This window comes from Notamacropus eugenii, chromosome 1 (genome assembly GCF_028372415.1).
Source record: "Notamacropus eugenii isolate mMacEug1 chromosome 1, mMacEug1.pri_v2, whole genome shotgun sequence".
NCBI classification, from domain to species: Eukaryota; Metazoa; Chordata; class Mammalia; order Diprotodontia; family Macropodidae; genus Notamacropus; species Notamacropus eugenii.
Window position 1 is genome coordinate 170035546 of NC_092872.1, and position 23625 is coordinate 170059170.

Sequence of the window (23625 nt, forward strand, 5' to 3'; positions counted from 1 at the left end):
GCTTCAGAGGTACTTCCTCTGCTGCTCAAACCTGTCTCAGCCTGGAATTTCTCGTGAAGCTCAATCTCCCAATCAGATGGAAGAATGGTTTTTCAAGATCTCCCCTTGTTACTGGTCCTAGGGAACCTGTGCCTTGATGAAATGTGAATATAATCACTAGAGAGGAAATGGGCAAGAATGTTTTCAGAAAGACTGCTGGTGGCCTGCTTGATGGGAAGGCTCACATACCTTTATTTCCATCCCTAGTCTGTCCCAACAGCCATACTGCTTCTAGATCAGCTGTTTCTCACAACCAGGGAAACTCTGGAATGATAGTTTAAAGCATTTCTTGGGAGTTGGGAAGGAAGGGAGATATAGCAGCTCTGGAAAAAACATCACTTCTATTATGATCCTCATCTGCCTCTTTTGTATTTGAACAGTTTGGTTGCTGATCCTAGGAAGGAGCTATGGCCCATTGGGCTGTTAAGAAATACACCAACCAAAATGGAACAGTATGGACAAGCAAGTGGGGAAAGGCCAAACCTTAGGCAGCAGACCAAGGGCCACCCACCACCACCAGATCCCAAAGCAACACACAGACCAGGTCACTAGTTTGAAATGAATTTTGTTACCTGAAGTGTCCTGTGAACTCCGGCAAAGTCACAGTCTCTAGTTCCATACAAAGAGTTCTTACCGACTGCTACAAAATCACCTGCTTGATGCAGACCTCCTTGGCCAAGGCAGCACCTAGTGTAGCTGGGCCTAGGGACCAACAGGTCAACTAGGGATTCCAGTACCAAGGAGAGAGAAATCTTTCCTTTACCCCCATTATTCTTCCTTTTCTTCCTAGTTAAAACTGTTCTCAGCTTCCGTTTTACACACCCTCATCTTAGACTTCTGTAGACCTGGTGATCACACCAAAGGGTGTGGTCTCTACACAATCACTGAACTTCATTTCAGAGCCAGCTCTGACCGATGGAGGGATCAGGATTCCCTTTGTCCTGCATAATTGCCTCAACTACTCCCCCTGAATCGGGGCAGCAGGACAGGAGCAGAGATTACATCTCACTCCCTGCTGCCTCACTCTCTTCTCCTCTTACACTTCTGCTCTTGGTCCCCCATATCCAAAAAGCTAACAGTAGGGAGACAGAAGGGGAACTGGGGGCAAGAACCTCATGTCCAAGTGGGCAGCCACTCATGCACCTCAAAGCACTGCCCAGCACCATCTGCTCTGGCATTTAGGGCCAGCCTCTCACTCCTGAGCTGGCCTGCATTTTGCCCCATCTGTCTAATCCTGGGCTTCTGGGCAGCCCCCCAAGCACTGCAGCAATAATAAATAGAGAACAATGGGGCAGAGCTCAGTCTGTTACAGTTGGGGAAGGTGGAGTAGGTTGGGGAACTCAGTGTAGCTGTCCATCCCAGCCTTATGCTGAAAGGTGGTCTGTATGGATGTATTTCCTCTCCTGGCCACGAAGAACACTAGCCCAGGCGGAGGCGAAAGGTGGAGATCTCCATGGGCTCCAAGTGGATGTCCATGCTGTTAGAGGGTGAGCCCAGCGCATAGAGTAATGTCAGTGAAGTGGGCTGCAGGAAGCCCACATCCAACCCTTGAAAAAGGCTCCCCAGGGCCACCTGTAGAAAGAATCGATATGAGCCAAGCACCCAAGTGACAAACATTTGATTTGGAGGCAGAGAACAGGGGGTTAAATCTTGGCTCTGTCACTTACTACTTCTGTGACCTGGGGCACAGGTCACTTAACCTCTGGGCCTTAGTTTCTCCACTCCAAATGAAGAGCTTGGATAAGATGATTTCTTTTTTCTTTTTTTTTTTAGATAATATTTTATTTTTTTCCCAATTATATGTAAAGATAATTTTTAACATTTGTTTTTTTAAAAATTTTGAGTTCTAAATTTTCTCCCTCCCCCCAAGATGATAATTTGATATAGAAATGTGTAATCATGTAAAACATTTCCATATGATGACAAGATCATTTCCAAGATACTTTCCAGTTACAGCTCTTCTGATCAGTTCTAGATCCCCATGCTATAAATCTCAGCATATAAACGTTATCAAATATAAACTGTTCTTTCATTTATGGGTCTCTTAAATCTTGTTTCTATGTATAGCTTTATTTTTACCACACCATTTCTAAGTATATCCTTCCCCCCATCTACCCAGACAGCCACAAGTTTTGGGTTTACTTTTTGCTTTTTAAATTTTGGTAAGTTTGTCAAGGGTCCTGGCTTTTGTTTTTTTGTAGCTGGTTTTTTTGGCGAGGTGATTGGGGTTAAGTGACTAGGTCAAGCAGCTAGTGTCAAGTGTCTGAGGTCAGATTTGAACTCAGGTACTCCTGACTCCAGGGCTGCTTCTCTACTCACCGTGTCACCTAGCTGCCCCAAGGATCTTATATAAAAGTAGCTGCAGACAGTGACTATATGTTCCCTTTCTCTGGCCCATGAAGGCTTCCTATCTGACTACATTTTAGGGGTTAGGGTGAAAGGACTTAAAGAAGAACAGAATATTGTTCATCCCTTGTCTTTCAAAGAAGTCTTGGAACATGGGCCTCCATTTCATACTTAGTCATCCAACCTCCTCCCTATCCAACTGTCCTCTGTCTTGCTATTTCCCAAGCCTTCCCTGAGCTCACTCTTGGCATTTTGCAGAATGAGTTGTCCACCATGCCAAACAGCTGACATAGACCCATGTGTTATATATCTGTTTGATACTGTCCCAGGCTCACCTTGCCTTGGCTTGTGGTACAGTTGAAACCCAAGTTCTTGGCCTCCAGGCCACAGTCAAAACCCTTCCGGTGTAGAATGAGTGCAGTCTCAGATGAGGGTAGTTTGTCATCCTGTGAAATGGAGGGGATGGTAAGATATTGCCAAAGTGCTTGGACCACTGCACACAAGGGATCTAATATGCCGTCTTGGAACTCAAAGAACTTGTGTCTATACAGAAAGGCACTTCTGAGACAGGAATAGATTAGGAAATAGTTGCAGTGAGTGAGAATACAGGAGACTGGTTTAAGAACTGCAGATCAGAGCCTGAGAAGTGGGTCAAGGGCACTCACCTCAGCTTGGAGGGTTCGCAAGTTGAGCAGGTGAATGTCACATGGAAGTGAGGAGGCCAAGGGCTGAAACGAGTGTAAGGTGGGGCCTCCAGGCTGCTCCCTGGCCACAGGTAGGGCCATCACTGGTGTGTTTAGGTGCATGGAAGTCAAGTGACTAAGAAGAGATGGAAAGCTGGTTGGGCGACCATCTTGCACCTGCAAGTACCAAGACCTGGGTGAGGCAGAGTGACTGAGGTGAAGGATAGGTGGGAGAAGAGATACAGCTCCATCCTATAAAATAACCTTGCCTTTCCCTGATCCAGGTATAACTTCAAAACGTTCTATCCCAATTCACAGTACACTGCCAATGCTTAATAAATGTTTACTGATTAATATATTTTTCCTCCCATGCCCGTCTAGTGACTACCATCCCTAGACAAAAAAGGTACTGCTATTCAGGCATCTTCCCTCCTCTACTACTAATGATCTCCCCTACACACAGACACGAGGGACTCTGCTACAGGATCTGAACTTGACAGGGCTCCAGATACAATTACCACTGGCTAGTACTAAACAAAAACTACTTTCGCTGGACTTTACCTCTTGATTGCTGCTCCTGCTGCTGGGAAAGACCAAATGCCTAAATGCAGAGGCCACTTTGGAAAAGAAGCTAAGTGGCTGATGTAAGTTATGGAATGAAGAAAGATGGATAGTCAGAAGCATATAAGGCAGCAAGGTGATGGTTAGCGGAGTGAAGAGTTGGACAGCAGTGGGATGAATGAGAAATCGACATGCCCCCACCACACAACCCCAGAAGACAAGTCCCACTCCTTAGTCCACTCAAATGTACTAATTTCATTCCCCTATCCCCAGGCTGAGACCCATAAGTGGCCAGTCAGTTTGGAGCACTTTCATGGTTTCAGATGGGCCCCAGGAACGGTACCTTATTGGCAGTGGTACGTCGCTCCAACAGGAGGCGAAACCGGTTACAGGTTCTCTTGTTATCTTTTAGCCCTTGGCCTAGGCCCCGGTTGTCATCCTGCATCAAGCGTCTGTCTAGGATAACTTCCAACTGGCCTGAAGAAATTGAAACGATGAGTCCCCAGAGCATATCTACCCACCTGCCCTGACAGAAACCAAACCCCAAACCAAATGGTAGGAAAAAAATGTCAGAGGCTCCCTAAGAGAAAAACAAGCTGGGATGAGATGCTGAAAGCCTCAGGATAGGAAGGTGTCACAGGATCACAGCTCTCCTGATGGAAGCTTCCAGGAGTCTAGAAACTTCCATGTAGTCTAATGCTTCTTATTTTGCAGATGAAAAACCTGAGCTCCAGAGAAGTGGTTACCTGTCCCAGGTCACACAGCTACTCAATGGCAGAGCCAAGACTCCAGACTTCCACCAAGTCTTTGGTTCTTTCCACTGTACCATGAGTTAGGAAAGATGACGTGTCCTTAAAGGTACTTTAATGAATACTTATTGTACTAATGAAAGGCTACTGGAAATTTTGTCCTATGTATCCTAATTAAAACAGGTGAAGTAGTAAAACTTTTGCATTTAAAAAGTCACAAGCTACTTTCTTGACAGCTTGTCTAGTGGCCAAAGGGCTGAGTAGACACTTGGAGAGTCCTGCTCCTTGCAAGCAAATTGCCCTCTCTGAAGTAGGAATAATACAGAAGATCCCTTAATTGGCTGAAGAGCAGAGCTGTTTGTCTGGTCTTTAAAAGAATGCCCCTGAAGGTCTCTTAACTGCTAAACCCAATGACTTTTACTCAGTCCTTGTGATACTCAATCCTCTTTGCTGCTGTGGGTGCTATTGACCACGCCCCTTCTTCTAGATAGGTCTTTTCTCTCTTGGCTCTCTTTTTACCTGTCTGATAGCTTCCTTTTTAGCCTAATTTACTGGATCATCGTGTATTTTCTGCTTTTTTTTTCCTTACTGCTGCAGGGACCCTGAAGTCTCAATCCTCAGCCTTTTCTCTCCTCTCTCAATGCTCCCTTCTGTTTTCCATTATCATCTCTTTGCAGATGACTCCTAAACATTTTTCAAGCCTCCAATCTCTCTTGAATTTCAGTCCTGAACATCTTTACCAAGGATGTTCAAATGACATCTTACACTCTGATCTGTGACTGAAACAACATAGGGAGAGTCTGATGAGCAAATTCCTGCAGTCAATGAAGAGTGGTAATTGTAATTTGGAAAACTGCCTCGGATCATACAACGAAAAGAACTTGAACCTGGGTTCAAAACAGCTACTTTCTCTAACTTCTTCCCATCCTTGAAGACTTCCTGATTTCTGCTCCTACTCCTTCTCCCATAATCTCCCTCCACAGCCTGCAAAGTATCCTTGATTCTCTCCCCTTCTCCACCTTCCCATAAGTCTGTAGCCAACTCTCAAAGATTCAACCTTCACAACATCCCCTCCATTTGTATCCACTTCTCTCCCCTCACATGGCCACCAGTTTAGTTCAGGCCCACATTACCTCTTGCCTGGACTGTTACAATATTCTCCTAATCAGTCTCCCTTCCGGTCTCTGCCTTCTCTAAACCATGGCTGCCAAATTAATACTCCTAAAATACAGGTTTGACCCAATGGTATGGGACAGCTAGATGGGGCAGAGCACTAGCTCTGGAGTCAAAATCCAACCTCAGATACTAGACCAGACATGTGACACTGAGCAGGTCACTTAACCTATTTGCCTCAATTTTCATCATCTATAAAATGGGATGATAATAGATAGCACCTACCTTCCAGTGTTGTTATGAGGAACAAATGAGGTGATTGCCTTAGCACAGTGCCTGGCACACAGGAAGCATTGCATAAATATCAGCTATTATTATTGCAGTGGAAGGAGTGCTGGTTCTGGAGTCTGAGGATGCTTACTACCTAGGGGACTTGGAGCAAGTCACTTCCACTTCCTGGGCCTTGGTTTCTTCATCTGCAAATTGACAAGACTGGACTAGCTGGCCCCTAAGGTCCTCTCCATGATTTTGTTGCCCACTTATTCAGAAACCTTCAGTGGCATCAAGGGTGAAATGCAGATTCCTCAGCCTGGTATATAAAGCCCTACACAAGCTGGCTCCTGCCTACTTGCCCAAACTCACTGCATATTGCTTAAAAAAAAAAATTAGGATTATACTTTTGGTAAACAGGTAATATCCCTGGGAGCAAAGTATTTCTTTACATTTTGGAGGTACATGAGTACTGTTTAGGAAATGCCATGGATTGTGTTCAATCTCAAAAATGGTGCTATTGGCAAAACTGCTATCCTTCTCTGCAAGTGGAATTGAAAAGTCCAAAACGTCAACAATAATCATGTCACTGAGTTACGTAGAGGGACCTTGGACTGCTTTGCAATTCTAATTTCTTTTTCATTAGGGAGCTGTTGAAGTTTCATCACCTGGTACACCTGGCAACATTCACCCATCTACAAGAGAGATCCGTAAGGCAGCCTAATGATAAACAGAGGGTTATGGTTTATATGTGACCCTTAGGCATCATGCCCCTTATGGTTTTGCTCCAAGTTAATCTCTTTGTTATTAGCTTGCTGCATGTAATCTAGTTAAGAGTTTTCTGCCATCATTCCTTGCTTTTATCAAGTTACTTGAAGTTTTACTTCGTACTGTCCTCAAGCTATTGCTTTTGCCTGACTTACCTGTGACTGTCATATGTCAATCCCCCTCACCTCACATCAACTCAAATACTCTACTTCAAGGTTCACTCCACATCAGAAATCACATATTTATCCCTGTTGGCTTTTCAGACCACTAGTTACATTTTCCAGTCTTCTCGATTACATTTATTTCATAATGTCATTTTTCACAGTGCTCTTTAAACTAAGAACCTCAGAGCTTTTTGATCTTATCCAAGAATTTCTTTGGTTACACGCACGATTTAGGAGTTAGACTGCTCATAAGCTCTGACTCTTCATTGTCCATAATCTCTTTTGTCTATTTATAATACTAGCAGTGACAGAATATCACATTTAAAAAAAAATTTTAAAAAGAAATTTAAAAGTATATTACGAATTAGAAAATTTTCTAGGAAAATTATAAGTTAACATCAACTTCTTTATTTCTTGTTAAACCTCCACTGCAGCTGTTTAAAGTGGGTTGATTAAAACTGTACCTGTATCAGGTGAGCAGTGCTGGAGAATGGATCAGAAATCTACTGAATACAGGACCACTGTGATTGGAAAGTTAATTCACATCAACATAGTAAGCAGTTTACTGCAACCAAGGTCATTATGTCATTGTCCAAATAAATAATACTTTATTAGAAAATGTGCATTTATTTCCTTGTTTCTTCAGACTATTTGGGCAATCTTTTGTTTATAAGTGCAGGTATGAAAGAAATCACTTTTGCTTCTTCCATTACCATTATTTCACACTGTATTATAGCATGACATCTAAGCATAAAAGAATGTTTTAAATGTATTTTCAGTAGCGATGTTCTATAGAAAAATTAATGAAGTGTTTCATGTTTAAAAAAAAAAAAGCAGCTGCCAGGTCATGTGGAGTACTGCACTGGACTGGAGTATAAGGACTGGAGACCGCTCTTCAGGCTAACTGTTTGGCACAGACTGTCTGCTCCTCGTGCCTACAATATACTCTCCCCTTATCTCTACCTCTTAGAATCCCTGGCTTCCCTCAAGGCTCACCTTGGGCTCCATGTTCTTACAGGAAGTCTTTCCTCATCTCTCCCTACATTTTCAGGTTGGGACACTGAGTACGATGGGATTAGAATCTGGGTCTAGTATTTCACAGTCCAGTATTTCTTCTTTTATTACACAACTGCACTGTTACTATTGGTGGAGCAGTGATACATTTTAGTACAAACATTTTGGAAAGCAAGTCAGTATTATGTAAATTAAGTGACTAAAATGCACATGTCCTTTGACCTAGAGATTAAACTATTAGGCACATGCCTCCAGGAGGTCATTAATAGGAAGAAAGTCCCCATAAGCACCAAAATATTTATGGTAGTAAGGAACTAGAAAGTTGATTGGAGAAAGGCTAAACACTGTGGTACACGAAAGTAACAGAATATTACAATGCTGTAAGGAACACGATGAATACAGAGAAACATGGGAAGACATAGAGACCGTTGCAAAGTGAAGGAAGCAGAGCCAGGGAAAAAGATATGCACACTATGAGAATGTAACAGAAAATTAAGCTGAATGTTGCAAAATTATGAAGAACAAACTTGGCCCCCAAAAAGAGGTGAGAAAAGACATCTCCCCCATCTCCTCTGCAGAGGCCATGTTAAACACTGCATATAACATCAGATTTTTTCCAATGTGTTGATCAGTTTTGCTGAACTTTTTTTTCCTTTGTCCCATTTTTTTGGTTAATTGTTTGTTTAAAAATATGGCTCTTTGGAAGAGGAGAAGGGGAGTGATACAGGGAAATCTAGATGATGTAGGAACAAAGCTATCAATACAAAGTTTTTTAAAGTGACAAGACCCAGAAAACAACGGCCCTTGCAAAGCTAACCTATGTCTTCGTGACAGACGTACGCTCCCTATTTCCTCATGGCTCTTCAAGGAAGAGTTCACAGCTGTCTGAGGAACCTAACTTGGTGATTTAAGCCTTCTTTTTGATGTTTCCTATCGTAATCTCAGTGAATAAACGCTTGTTCTGTCTTCTGTGGACCTGGCCCTCATCCTTTCTTTTTCTTTTCTCCTATTACATCATTGAAAGAGAGAGAAGTTTTAAAAAGTGGATTACCCTGCACAAAGATCTAGGTAACTAATTAGTATTTATACTCACGCCCCAGAGGGAGCAGAGAAGTGGATCATGCCTATTACAAATTAGGTCCACTCCATTTGTTATAGTAAAATAAGCTCCCCAATAGCAAAGCAGACTGAGCGATGTGAATTTGTGAAGGCAGCTGGTCACTGGGTTTGGGATACCTGACTCTTCAAAGTCAGAAAGGTACAGAAGCCAGTGAGGGTCCGGTTAGCAACATGCCTCAGGACAAAATCAGCTCCTGCCCTGGACAGTACCTTATTACTGAGGCTTGTGGTTATGTCCTATCTGCAACCTGAATGAATCCAACCCCTTACTTATGTCACAGATCACAAAATTTTAGAACTGGACCCACTGAAGGTATCCAGGCCAATTGGTTAATTTTTTATATAAGACTCAGAGAGATCAAGCAGCTAATTAGTAGCAGAGAGAAGACTAGAACCCAGATCTCCTGACTTGCAGGTTCTTTTTTTTTTTTTAATTACATCTTTCCAGGTGAAAAAGCATGCATCCAGCCTCCTTCCCCCACCCCTCATGGATCTGTTTACTGCCCCCTCTTCCTCCTTTGTGCCAACCCTCCATGTGAAAAAGTCACGCCACACTGGAGGCATGGTGAGAAGCCAATGAGGGGATATGTCCTACTCCTACTGTGCTAAGTCATAAACTGGCTAGAGCTGGTACTGCTGGATGTTCCTTCCAACCACAACTGCAGCATGGCATATACTCACTCACCGCTGCTCAGGCTGGAGACTCCTAGGGCTTGAGCTGTGTGCAGGGTGAGGCGGCTCTGACTGTCCTGGATATAGGCCATGGCTGGCATGGGGTAGAAGTTGGCCTGCAATGGAAGCTTCTTCAGATACCGACGGGGCTGTATCTGGAGAAGATGGTAACACATGACCCATGAGAAGCAGCTGGGTGGGTATTTTTCTGTAACTCAGACTCAGTTTGTCTCCCCTGTGCCCTTTATCCCTTCTACAAAAGGCTTTCTTACATCATGGATCCCTCCGGCAGTTTGGTGAAGCCTATGAACTCTTTCCAAAAATAATGCATACAGTAAAATACACAGAATTACAAAAGAAACCAATTATGGTGAAATACTTGATCAGATTTTTTTTTTTTAAAGCTCACTGGCTGGCGAATATGGAAATACGTTTTAAATGACTTCACATGTATAAGTGATATCATATTATTATAGCCTTTTCAGTGGGTGGAGGGAGGGGCTGTTGGAGAGAATTTGGAACTCAACATTTAAAAAAATGAATGCTAAAAATAAATAAATGATTTTAATAAAAGCTCATTAACCCCAGGTTAAGAACTCTTTGCTTGTACTCTCCTCCTTAAACTAAAACTGACAACCAGTGCCTTCAAGAGGAGTAGGAGAGATGGAGAGCCCTGTCTAGAAAAGATCCTGTCCCAAGGTGTAATACCTGGAAGCCGTTGAGGTCTGTGAAGAAGGTGCCTTCACTTTCAATGTCTGTCTGGATACGAAGTGCCAGCTCCTTATTTACGTGATCTCGGATGTCCACAAGGGAGGAGACATCTAGAGAGAGGCCCTCGACCCCTGGGGGAGAGGAGGTGAATCAAACAGCATTGGAAGAGGCAGGGAATGGCCTTTCAGCCATCAAAGAGATGACGTGCACAGCCGTCGTGTGGATTTGTTTTGCTTGGCTACATTTATTGGTTACAAGGTTTAGTTATCTTATGTCTCTGTTATTTTCCCCCACCCCCCAGCCCCAGTCTTTCTTTCCCTTAAAGGAGGAGGGAGGTATAGAAATAAGGATTCCCTGCCCCCCCACAAAAAAGTCAATATAATACTTTCAGAATAAAATTTACAAGAATTTTAGAAGGTACGTCCTGCTTGATATGACAACGTAAAGTCTGGAGCATGGGTCAGGGAGCAGCGGCTCTCCCTTGGCAATGTCACTCTGCTAAGGCCGACTTCTAACCTCGGGGTAGACATTTGTCCTTTGGGACTCACCTGGCAAGTTGTAGAGCCGAACCACTTGCTGCATATGCTGGTAATAGGCAACGACCTCTGAGAAGAAGGGGCCTTCAGTGACCCGAAGAACAGGGGGCTCCTTGGGGACATAGGGCTAGGAACAGAGCAGGCAGGTGCTGAGCATCACAGCACGGTGAATAGACTAAGGAAGGGACCCCTTAACCTGGTTAATAGCAATCACAACATCAGCTTACACTTATATAGCACTTTACGTACGCTATCTAATTACATCCTGACCAGCCCGTGGTGAGACAGCTCATGCCTCATTATCCGGCCACTACAGAGAAGGAAACAGGCTCCAGAAATAAGAGACTCATAACGTTGGTCAGGGGAAGGAGAGATTACAACCCAGGTCTTCTGATTCAAAATCCAGTGCTCTTTCCACCAGACCAGACAGTCCCTAGTTGTAATCAACAGGACTGTTCTCCCATTTTACACAGGAGGAAACAGGCAGAGAAAAGCTAACTGAGTTATAGGTGTTCTCATTTGATCCTCACAGCAATCCTGTGAGTGAGGTATGATTTTTATGCCCATTTTACAGAGGTGGAAACTGAGGCTGAGAAAGGATAAAATGACTTGTCCAGGTGTGTACAGCTAAGAATTCTCTGAGGCAGGATGTGAATTCAGGTCTTCCTGATTCCAAGTCCAGTACTCTAGGTACCAAGCCATTTAATTCAGGCCCTGTGACTGCCACTTATGTTTTGCCTCTTCATGAATATTTCCTAATATGATTACCCAAGATCAAACTGAAGGTGCGGGGTTACGTGTGGATTTTACTAGAGGGTTGGTTTGAGCAAACAGCAAGATACTTAGGTTCAATTTCTCACTGGTATAGTTCTAATGCCATGCACCTGTACCTTGGCCTCGCCATCAGGCAGGAAGAGGTAGGCACCACTCTTGTCTTTGGAGGTTCGGGTGCCATAGATGAGGAAGTCGGTACTTAATCGATGCTCCTGTGCTTCATCCACCTTTTTGACACTCTGCCAACAAACACAGCCCTGACCCCTGGCCCCATCCCAGAATATCAGACCTGCCCACCCAGGGATAGACTATCATCTTAAAGGAAATGCATTTCAGGTATTCCCCTATCACCCTGTGATCATTCTATCTGTTTTTCAGGCCCAAATCTCTCTTTTTCTATCAGTCTGGGGATCCCTCCCTCCCCAACCCTGGTTACCTTTGGAGCCTGGTGACATCTCTGACACCCTCAGGGACCTCCCCATTTAATTCTACTAATCGTGGCTTCATTCTCCCCAGCTCTCTTTCCCTCCCTTCACCTATTCCTCTAGCCCTCTCCTTTACCTTGAGGAGCCCTGTTTGGCCTGAGAACCAGACTTGCATGTAGCGATTGCTGAGGGCAAAGTCATTGGTCCCAGCCTCATCGACACGCACAGGGAAGATCTCATGCTTGCTGACAGACAGCTGGCGGCCATGCAGGTAAATACGCACAGAGGAGGGCAGAGTTCGGCGCCCATCTAGGCCTGGATGCAACTGCAGGATGCTGAGACCCAGGGCAGGTAAACGGGCTGGCACAGATACCTGTTCGATGCAAGGTAAAATGTAAGACCAGAGCAGCCTTCTCCCCACTCCCAAGTTCAAAATCTAGGAGATGATAAGCTCTCAGCCCATACCCTATCCTTCAAAAGGGGATCAAGCAATGCAACAGAAAAAAAAAAGGATGAGTGAAGACAGGAAGACCCATGCTGATGAACACAATGAGCTACTAGTATAGGGAGACATTGGGAATTCCAGGAAGAGGCAAGTGTTCATCACAGAATCACAAGATTCAAACTTCAAATTATTCCGTTCTAACTTGAAGCTTACAGTCCAGATCCCCCAGAGCCACTTTGGGTCCTCCCCTTGGCACCTACCTGGTAGACATCAGGTGCAATGTCAGTGGCAGAGCTCCAGTGGGCACTGAGCTGCACAGCCAAAGGCTGGCCCTCCTCAGAGAGGACCCGGATCCGGGGAGAGTTAATAAGCAAAGAGACAACACTGAGCCTCTCCTGATCCAGGGGGTTGAACAGTACCACAAACCTGTCAGGCAGATGGGCAAAGCTAGACCAGAGAAGGTGTACATCCATAGGAAAAGGTAAAGAAGGTAAAGGGTTTTCCAAACATGAGAATGGGTCTTTGAAGATGGGGAAGGGTTGAACACAATGGGACTGGGGTGTTAAGAGTAAAAAAAATTCTAAGAGGAGTCTAATGGCTCACCGGGGAGAGGAATCCATCCGAATCACAGTCTGCTCAGGCAGGGCATCCTGGGTTAAGCGTGTGTCATCCTGGAATAAAGTTATGTATTTATTTCATATATAAGTATATGGATATAGATCTTCCCCAAAAGAATGTAAGTTTCTCAAGGTCAAGGACTTTCATTTTTGTCTTTAAAACTCCTGTAACTACCACAAGCCTGACACGTAGTAAGAACTTGATAAATGCATACAGGTTAAATGATTAAAATTGGTAAGGAAGAGAAAATAACTATGGAGACAGAAAAGGCCAACATCAGATCAGATTCCTGTATCTCCCCTACATCTAATTTCCTACCAGACTTTGTAGCTGTTCACCCAAGTAAAGGCAGACAGATCCAGGACACCTGCTCTATACAGAGCTCAAAATTCAGAGCCAGGATGATGAGGGTGGTGCAGTCTTAGGATGAGATACCCAATGGCAGAAATAGGGAATAATAGCTCAGGGGCATCTCTCACCATGCTGAGGAAAGGTGTGTTGGGATCAAAATGGTAGGCTCCTTTGTCCCCTAACACCAGGTAGTGGGCAGCATTGATGATGACCTGTTTCAGGCTCACAAGAGAACGCAGGAGCCTACAGAGCAGAAGCAGGCGAGGCAAAGAAGGCAAGAGAGAAGGAAAAGAAATCAGCTGAGGGAAATGTCTTAGTCTCAAGCTTCTGACTTTTTCCCTGACTGTCTGCTTCCTACCAAACCCATCTATCTAGTCCTATATTTGTCCCCAAAGGAGAAGTATTGGGGTCCCACCTGACCCCGTAGTCCACCACCACTGCCTCCTTGGCAGTGCCAGTGATGGCATCATGATGCTGGAAGAGACCTAGGGTGCGACGGGCATCAGTCAGCAGGGTGTAGTCGGAGAGTGGGTACTGACTGGTCATGCCAGAGTGCCGGGTGTGAGCAAGCGCCAGACTGTACAGGATCTCTGCGCCCCTGCCCCAGAGAGAGAGATTACCATCCCCTTCCTTGATACCATCCTCCCCCCTTCATTAGCTCCAATCCTAGCCCACCTGGATCTTCATATCCTTATGGACCTACTACTATATCCTTACTATTTAAATGGCCAATGAGGTGTTTTCCAACTCAGAAATTCTGTGGCCCTATCCCATAGTTATCCCATCCTGCCTTAACTTCCTTCCTATTCCTGTCTGCTTTCCAATGGTCCTGCTGGCCTTCAATTCTATCCCTTTCTTTGAATCCCAGGCCCCAATCATTCCTTTATCACTAAGCATGGTCTCTCACCGCAGATGGGCCTCTAGGACCCGGTCAAGACTCTTGTAGAAAGGCCTGGAAGTATAATAGCCTGTCCAGTAGTGATCCTCCCGGTCAGCGTAAGAGAAGAAATCCCCACTCAACACAGGAAAACCTGGAGGCTGGGCACCAGGCTCCACCCCTGTCTTCTTGTACAGGGCATCAAAATAGTCAGACAGAGTGCCAAACTGGGCCTGTAGAGACACATAATCCCAGCTCCCATTAGCATTGTAGGTAGCAGAGCTCCACAGGAATTCTACAGATGGCTACAAGTAGGGAAGGTTAGTTTTTCCACTCTAGATAGACCAACTCAACCTATTCCAGTTGTTCCCAGGGAAATATGTAGGTATTTCGATATAACCTGGGAAACCTTCCCCATGTATTACCCTTTTTTTGAGTCAATAGTAAGGTGTGCTGTAGCAGTGCTAACTACCCCATACACTAATCCAAACTTTACATTCTCTGAGTCAACCATAACCCTCGATTCTTAGTTGTAGCCATCACACCTGCACATGAAGGTCAGGCTGACTATTGAGGAAGTCAAAGAGACGTTGGTAATTGAAGAACTGGGCATCCCATTCTTGGGGCTTATCATAACGGAAGTCATCACCAAGTGGTACCAGTAATACGTTGCTTCGAAACAGCTTGGATTTCTTTCGGTACTGGTCCAGAAGCAAGGCTGCCCTATGGGGAAGCAGAGATAATACTATACAGGGCCATGCATAGGCCAATAGTATGAGAGGAAAGGCAAGGTGACTTGGAAGGTTAAAACTGGAGGAATTATGCAATCACTGATGGATGCAGTACAGGAATCCTAAAATGAAAAGCTGAATTTGCTACATTCTAAAGCAGCTCTTAATTTTTTGTGTGTCATGGATGGATCCCTTCTGCAACCTGGTGTAGTCTAGATACCCATTCTTAGAATAATTCTTTTAGTGCATAAAATAAAACATATTAAAAACACTTATTTTGGTGGCTGTTCTAATTCTGGCAAAGATCACCTGAGTTTGAGTTTGGACCAGTCCCAATAAGTTTTCTCAAAAGGTCTGGTTCCATTAAAAATGACCCTGGTCCCAAAACTTTCCATGTCCCTCTCTGAAGAAATCCATTCTAGGACTCTGATCCTAGAATAACTAAAACCCCTAATCCTGGTGAACACTAAGGACTCCATGATCCAGATGCCCTGTGAGGGGATTTGGGCTAACTAGAAATTGATGATTTATAAGGAAGTGTACCAGCTCTGGAAATGTTTTGCCTGAGAATTAGCCAGCTTCTTAAGCACCCTTAGGGCTGCTGCCAGAAAAGCACTCTGGGAAAGGTCTGCTAGAGCTGTTTCAGAGAGCCTCAGCTAGGCTTCAGAACAATAGATCCCTGGGGGTAGAAGCAGCTATACTATGTAAGGGAGGCCTGAGCTGCGGTCAGGTACCTCTCAGCCACATTGGTCTCTGTGATGGCTCGGGGTGGCACCTTCCAGGGGCAGTTGATTCGCCCACCAGGCAAACGCTTGAAATCAAACTGGCAGCAGATCTTGGGGTCAGGGCCACAGGTGTGTGGCACATCATAGCTGTAGAAGGGCATCATGTGGCAAAAGATGTCCGTGCTGGCATCTGGGTCTACAGAAGGCATAACCAATGAATGTTTATTAGGCATTTAATTAAATGACAAACACTGTGTAAAATGGGGGCAAGGAATAGGCATTCATAAGGCTGCCCATGGGCAAAGTAAGACCCAGAAGAAATCAAGAAGCTTCCCAAGATGAGGAATCAATAGGAAGTAATAAGAATGTGAACTAGGACTCAGGACAATCAGTTTACAGCAACAGTGAAAGAGACCAGTGAGTGGATTATTTCCTCTTCCAGCGGCAGACGACCTCAGGCAAAGAATCACTGGTAGTCCTTGATAAGACAAAGCTTAAATTCACCACCAGGCAATTTACTTTCCAAAGTGCGATAGATATGCTTATCTTTTGGAAAGAAGGTCTTGAGATAGCTGGGTGGTCTAGTGGATAAAACACTGGGACTTGGAATCCCTCAGGAAGACCTGAGTGTGAATCCTACTACAGATACTATCTAGCTATGTGACCTTGGGCAAGCCCCTTAATTTCCCTTAGTCTCCTCATCTGTCAAATAGGGACCATAAATAGCACCGACCTCCCAGTGCTGTGGTGAAGATCAAATGAAATAATATATGTAAAGCATAAATCTTAAAGCATCATACAAATGTTTTACATATAAATTATTATTATTTATATTCTCAGGAAATCAAGGATGGAAGGAGGACTGAAGAAAGGCAACATAATAAGGTCTTATGCAGAAGAAAACTGGCTCCAGCAACTGCCCTCCATGCTGCCGATGGTCTGATCCAGGGAGAGCTGAGAGAGGGGCTTACACCTTTCTTGCTTTTTTCTCTCTAAACACAGCCTCTCTCTGTCTCTCTCTCTCTCTCTCTTTTTGCTGCAGGGAAAAAAAATACCAGCGATGTCCCTCTTTCAGGATTCAGCTCCACACCACTTACCCCATGTCTGTCTCCACATAAACTCCAAGCTATGGGTAGCAGCAAAGTGCTTCTTGATAGCATAATGCACTCTCTGGATTAACATGCTGGTTAGGTTGGAGCGGCACAGTAGGTAAGGCATGGTTGAGCTGTATCCAAAAGGATCCACAGCCCAGCCGGAGCGTGGGGTCACACCTGAGCAGGAAAAGATGAAGGTCAGAGGTGCTGAATACCTTTCTGAATTTTGTCTATTCCATCTGGATGCACCCCTCCACTATTCTCACAAAGTGCTAAATGAGACCTCAGCTTCTGAAAATGGTCTGGGAGAATGCCAACCCAAACTAACAGGAAACTGATGTCTACAAAAGGCACTCCTGACCCGGATACACTGTCTACTCTTAACCCCTTTCCATCAATACCAGTGACTAGTATAATCATGCTTTCCTTCAGCTCAGCAGGTGAAAAAGTCTCTGGAAAAACTTACTTCCATAAGACTGATGGTGATTTATCCTACCCATGTCTCCTGACAGAGAGGTGATGGATTCAAGATGCACAAGACATATTTTTTGATATGGGCAACGTGAAATCTGTTTCACTAGACTATGCATATTCAGTTTAAGAATTTTGTTTTTCTTTTTTTCCCCAATGTATGTGTGTTGGAGGTGGTAGATAGGGCAAGGGTAGAGATGGAAGGAAGAGGAAACGAAATTTTAGTTGAAAAAAAATTAATTTAATTTTAAAAAAAAGCTAATATCCCAATCTGGGCTTACCAAGGTTTCTGTCCAGCCATTGGTGCCCTTCAATGAGCTGGTCAATCAATGCGAAGTAGTGAGAGTTGGCTTCATCGGGCATCACCCAGCCTCCAGTTGCTATCTCCAGCTGTCCATTTCCCACTAACCTGCAGGTCAAAGGTTCTCATTCAGGATGGTTCAAGGTCCTGGTGCCATCCCTACTCTAACACTACCTGCCAAAGCCAAAGAGAATGACCACCTTGGCCTAAAACGAACCTAGTCAGGCCATCTTCAGTTATGGACAACAGGGAGCAGGAAAGGGGAATTCATTCTGCAGTGATACCAAGATCACCCATTCTCCCCTTCCTTCTAACACTGGGCTCCTCTCTACTCAAAGTTTCCCTCAACCTCCAACCCTATGGTTTCCACTTCCTCTTCCTAGTTCCTTGATGCCAACCTTTCTGACACATTATTTCCCTTTACATTCCTCCAACTCTGAATTTTCCCTTTCCATAGGTGGCCCACTCTTCTCTAAAAGTCTCCTTGGCCACCACTCCACCATCTCACCTTTCCTCTAGTATCCTTCCTCCCCCTGTCTTCTGCAGAACATGATGTTTAGAGAAATCTCTTTCCATGTCCCCTCTCCATTGGCCTCTTTCCAACGTGCTCTTGTTCTCTCCTCTAACTCTGTGTCCTCTAGCCCCTTCCTCTGGCTACCAACCATCCCATGCACACTTACCTTCGAACGGCTGCCCTCTTCTGAGCGTTGATGTTCTCCCACCACTTGGCAAAGAAGGAGACCTCAGCCCAGAGGAAGCATCGCCGTGGGTCCTCCTGCAGCTTGGGCACCATGCTGTTAAGGATGTGTTGTGTCTGTTCTGTGTAGTACTTGTCAAAGGTCTTGATCCAGCCTGGAAAAAACAACAGGAGAGATGCTCCAGGAAAGCCCCACTGAAGATTACTCCCAAAGACTAGGGTAGCTGCAGTAGGAAGAAGAATGGACCTGGAGGTAGAAGAGCTACATTTGAGTTCTGACAATTAGCAGGTGGGTAACCCTGGGCAAATCATTAATTTCCTCATTTATATAATGGAGATATAATACTGGCTCTCTCTAACTCACAGGGTGGTTGTGAAGATTAAGTAAAAATACTGCACATAAAATGATTATAAAGAATAAAATCCCAGCTACTAATACTATTATTATTATAAAAAAGATTCTTTATCACAACCCAAGGAAGCTTTCCCTTCCAGTCACCAGGCAGAGAGAAACTAGGACTAAGTGATACTACCACAAGCTCAGTAATACAAAACCTGAGAAGAATAATCTCCCTCTACCCTCCCTCACGAAGGGGCTTCCTCCTTACCTGGGTCATTGTGAGAATGGGGCACTACAAACACCTGGAGGTTTTCTGAGTCCCAATCATGGGGGCTATAGGGGATATCGAAGCCCTGCTTCCACACCCCACCATCCACATTGTCAAAGGGCAGCTCCTCTGATAGCATCAGCATCTGCAGGGTGAGGGAATGGCTAAGTATCTTTTATCTGTGATCACTCCAGTCCCTGACCATCACCCTACCTCCCTGACACTCACCTGGAGCTCTGTCTTCTGGCCCTGCCCCCCCAGAGCAAACTGGCAGTCTTGGGGAGAAATGGAAAAGAAGCTAGGCCGGGGTTCGGGTGGCACCACCCAGGAGCCATTGGGGGTGTGGTAAGGGAGCAAGGCCGGAGGGCCATCCGCATTGGCCGTCAGCTCAAGCACTGAGTCCTTGATGTGGCTAATGATCTCATGATTCTCCTCTAGCAGTTGTTCCAGTTGTTCAATTCGATTCTGCAGCACTGAGATCTGGCTCTGTCAATGAGTTACCATGGGCAATTAGTTACCATGTCCTAGGCCAGGAATGAGAATTACTTCTTGGCAACCACCTGAAAGTTGGCCATGATCCTTTCTGCTCCAACAAGGGCACAGAAACACAAGGATACAGGGGAAAATGGACTCTATTCAAGATGAAGGGTAAATTCAAGATAAATCCTGGTTGAGGCTTACAAACCATGCAGTTCACGGAACTCTTTATTTTGGGGTCTTCTGGCTTAATACCAATATTGGACAGACAGGGTAGGAGTAATAGTACACATATGGTAGGGTCTTCTCTTGGGGATCTAACTCACACACCTTGGACCTAGGCATGCCACCTTTAATGCCTTCCCTGCTATGAATATTCCCTCTACCAGGGTAAATTGAAACCCCATGAGGATTTGGGAGATGGTCTTTGAGAATTACTGTGGCCTCAAAAAAAAGCAATCACTTTGGTCAATCTGATACAAGGCTCTTGAAACTTAGCTTGTCTGGTCCTTGAACAACTGACATGGTCTATTCACCTTGCCACAGCTTGTGAGGACCTTCTATAGCTTATCTGCCACTGGCATGGCCTTCCAGGACTCAGGGTCACTTCGGAGCACCAGAAAGGGACATCAGTAGAGGTTTTAGACATAGCGAACAGGAAACCAGCCTGAGAGTCCTGATCTAGTGGGTAGACGGGTCACTAGCTCTGGCAATTATATATGTGTTGATAACTGAAAATTGTTTGAACCCAGAGAACCTGGCCCATAAAGATCATAGTCAGCAGGGGACAGGACTCACCCGGGGGAAGTTGCCACCGTTCTGGTGCCGGGTGGGATCATGCTGCACTCGGTCTAGCATGAGGTAGAGGGAAAAGACCGCCACACAGAAGATGGCTGCCCCACACACTGTCACTTGTTTCTTCAACTTCATCCCGGTCCCCCTGCATGCACCTGTAGGGGGGCAACACTCTATATACCCCAGTGGCTCCCATCTTCCCATCAAGTACCACAAGGAATAAATGAGAAACCAGACCAACAAGACACTTCTGTTTTCCTGGCCCCATGCAAAACAGTTCTCCAAGCCAACGAAGGCATCAATCCCCAACTTGGCCTGGGAACCTCATTCTCATGTGTGGCATCTTTCTGAGTGGATGCCTAAGAAGGAATTCTTTGTTACCCCACTTAGGGGTGAGGAACAGGCAGGGAAGGAGCTAAGTCTTTCCTGCAAGCTCAGCTCTACTTAAGGTCAGGGAATTATTAAGCACTAAAGCCGGAACTCAATCCGTGTCTCTCTTGTGCTCTTTCCACTACTGGATACCGAGCTGGCTCCCTTGAAAATACTGGACCAGCCCCTTGGGACACTGCCAGCACAGAGAGCAGCTGTTGGCAGCCCTACACTGCCATGCTAAAAGCACAGGATAAAGTGATAGTTCTAGAAAAAACCGTGGTGGGCGCTAGGTAGGAAAGACTCCTTTGGCTCCAGATGCCCATCACTGAACCTGGAGGCCAACGTGGTCTGCGAAGTTTAAAGCCTCCTGGGCAGACGGGGAGCCAAGCACAATCTCTGCTTAGGAGGGAGACCCTTTACACACCAGGCCCCTCCCGGGGAGGGTGGGGGTTCTACTCTGTGGGTATGAGGACAACAGTGCTGGCCTGGGGGCTGTCTGCACCCATCAGGCACGGACCCCGACGCTGGAAAGACTTGGTGCCGCGGTGCCACGGAAGGAAGGAGCCGTGCCCTACTTAATATAATCCGGGCTCGGGGCCTCCGGCATTATTTTTAGCCCTAAGAAGCTGGGCCGGCCCGGCCGAGCCGTGGGGGTGGGGGCCCTGACGGATCACCGAGGCCCCTGCGGCGCCCCCACCCCACCAGCAGGCCTGCCGCCCTCCTAGACCCGTGTCTGCGAGTCCAGGACCCCGAGGGGCCACACTCAGAGTGCAACAGGAAGCTGGCCACGCTGCCAGGCAGGTCCTCACGGGGGGCTCCGGTGCCCCTGCTCCGGACCTCCGCGGCTCCGCCTGCCAATCACCCGAGCGCCCCCTGCCCTCCCTCCTCACGCCCCCGGCCTCCTTCACCCCCGTGGCCGCCCCTGGGGCTCGCGGCGCGGGCACCTCACCGTCCTGGGGCTCCGGCCTCCTCGTCGGCTCTCCGGGCCCCGGGCCGGCCCGCCTCGCTGCCTCTCACATCCCCAGCGCCGGCCGGCCGGCCTCGCGTCCGCCGCGGAGCGGGGCAGGAGGGAGGGAGGGCGGGGGCTGGCGGGGCCCGCCGGCCCTGGGGCCTCCGGCTCGGCTGGGCGGGCTCCGCACGGCCCGCTCCGCCGCCTAGGCCGGACAGCGCTCCGCCTCTGCCAGGCTCCGGAGCCGCCGCGGCCCGGGCAGCGAGCTGCGTGCGGGGCGGGGACAGCCGCGGCCCCACCCCCAGCCCCGGGCGGCCGCCGGGGCTCCCCCTCCCCCGCCCCGGCCCGGGCTGCTCGGCCCCTGCCCCTCCCCCGCGCCGCCCGGCCGAGCGGCCGCTGCTCCCCCGGTCATCTCCGGCCGGAGGCTGAATGCGCGTGTCCAGCTACGTTCGTGGCGCTGGAAATACCGAGATTGAAAAATGAGGCCGACCCTGCCTGCCCTCAGGACGCTTACGTGGTACTGAGCGCAGGAGCCCTTTCTCCTCCTGGGCTGGGGTCTCCCGCTTTTCTCATGGCCGCCTTACCTGGCCCCCGCCGTCCCGGACAAACTGTAGATGAGACTTCGGGAGATTCTGAAAAGCTCCGGGCGGTAGGACTGAGGGGCCTCCCCCGGCTCCCGCTGCGGACAGATGCCGGCGGTTCCCGTTAGACCTCCTGCCCCCCCCCAAACTTTGTAGCCCAGTTACAATGCAAACACAGTATCTCACAATCGGTCGTTACATACACGGTTTGTTACTTTGTACATGTTTTTATGTCGCATCCCTCCAGCTAGGCTGCAAACGTGAGAGCAGGAACCAGCTCTCCTAAATGCTACAATACCTAAAACAGTGCTGACGTTGGGGCAGATTAGCAAGAAATAATCCTTAATTTCTGGATTCCTCTAGGAAGGACAACACTTGTAACCTATCAATCACCTGCATCTTAGCATAAAATCATTTCATGTTCTTTTATGGGCGCTGAAATGGGGGGAGAGAAATAAGGGATTTAAGCAGAGGAATGGTAACAGTACAAAGCGGGGAAAAGGTGCAGAATGAAGCTTGTCTCCCAGCTCTCTTATTTCTCCTGCCTGTCTGACCATGCAATCTCTTCTGTGGTATTTCCCTTCTCTGGTCTGTTGTGCTGGAGGTCCCCCAACACTGTCTCCTGGACCATCTTCTCCACTTTCTTTACACTCTGGTTTACTGATCTCATTAGCTCTGAGGATTAGATTTCTATTCCAAAACCTCTTAATTCTATGCATCTAGCCCTAATTCTTTTGCAGATATCCAGGTCCTACATCACCAACTGCAGGTATCTCCACCATAGGCATCTTAAACTCAGCAGGTCCAAAATGGAACTTATTTGAATCCTCCCTCCACCCCAGCCCTCCTCCAGGCTTCCTCATTTCTGTTGACGTCACCACTAGGCTTCCAGTCACCTATGTTCACAGCTTTGGAGTCATCCTTGACTCTCCTCGCTCCTTTCAACCCCATATATCCATTCAGTTACCAATCTTGGTCAATGAAATCTTCCCAACATCTCTGGCATCCATCTCCTTCTCTTTATTCACTCTACTGTTCTAGTTCATGCCTTCATCCTTTTGTACCTCCTTAGATGGTCTCCTTGTTTTCCATCTCTCTCCTGATTCATCCTTGACAGTTTCAAAATTAATATTCCTAAAACACATATCTGGACATATTACCCTCTCCCTCTCACTAAAAAGCTCTAAATGACTTTCCATTGCTAACAGGATGTGACACAGATTTTCCAGTCTGGCATTTATTGTCTTCTATTGGATTTTCTATTGTTTTCCACCAGTAGAATGAAGCCCCTTGAGGGCAGGATTTAATTTTTGTCTCTATCCCTCATGTAGTCAGTGCTTAATAAATTTTTGTTAAACCAAAAAAGGAAAATTTCACAATTTTGGCTATGGTTTTGTGAGTGTGTGTGTATGTGTTGGTGCAGTGAGGGAGGGAGGTGTTAAAACAGTCTTTGGCTTCTGGGGCTAGTGTGCCAAGTATAGAATAAAGTGAGATGCTTAGTAAATGCTATTCAATGATGATGAAATAATAGGGCAACTGAGATTAGTGACTTGTTCAGAGAATTATCAATATAGAGCTGGGAGCAGCCT

General features: G+C 46.4%; 1 protein-coding gene across 2 annotated transcripts; it reads right to left on the reverse strand.

Annotated features, from left to right (window-relative positions):
• Positions 1-588: 588 nt before the first annotated feature.
• Positions 589-22091, reverse strand: MAN2A2 (mannosidase alpha class 2A member 2). Of its 2 annotated transcripts, none has more exons than XM_072618775.1 (23): positions 22040-22091; positions 20138-20289; positions 19091-19348; positions 18863-19007; positions 18238-18409; positions 17538-17665; positions 16789-16962; positions 15701-15887; positions 14781-14958; positions 14266-14468; positions 13774-13956; positions 13487-13601; positions 12993-13060; positions 12650-12815; positions 12081-12317; positions 11636-11758; positions 10758-10872; positions 10207-10340; positions 9512-9653; positions 3973-4106; positions 3051-3245; positions 2721-2831; positions 589-1611 (listed from the first exon to the last, which is right to left on the reverse strand). In XM_072618775.1, exons 2-23 carry the CDS (start codon positions 20267-20269, stop codon positions 1459-1461), a joined length of 3453 nt encoding a protein of 1150 aa, XP_072474876.1. In that variant the 5' UTR covers positions 20270-20289; positions 22040-22091; the 3' UTR covers positions 589-1458. The 2 variants fall into 2 exon arrangements, with proteins under 2 accessions (XP_072474876.1, XP_072474866.1); XM_072618765.1 differs by lacking the exon at positions 22040-22091 and adding an exon at positions 21456-21591.
• Between the last annotated feature and the right edge of the window lie 1534 nt (positions 22092-23625).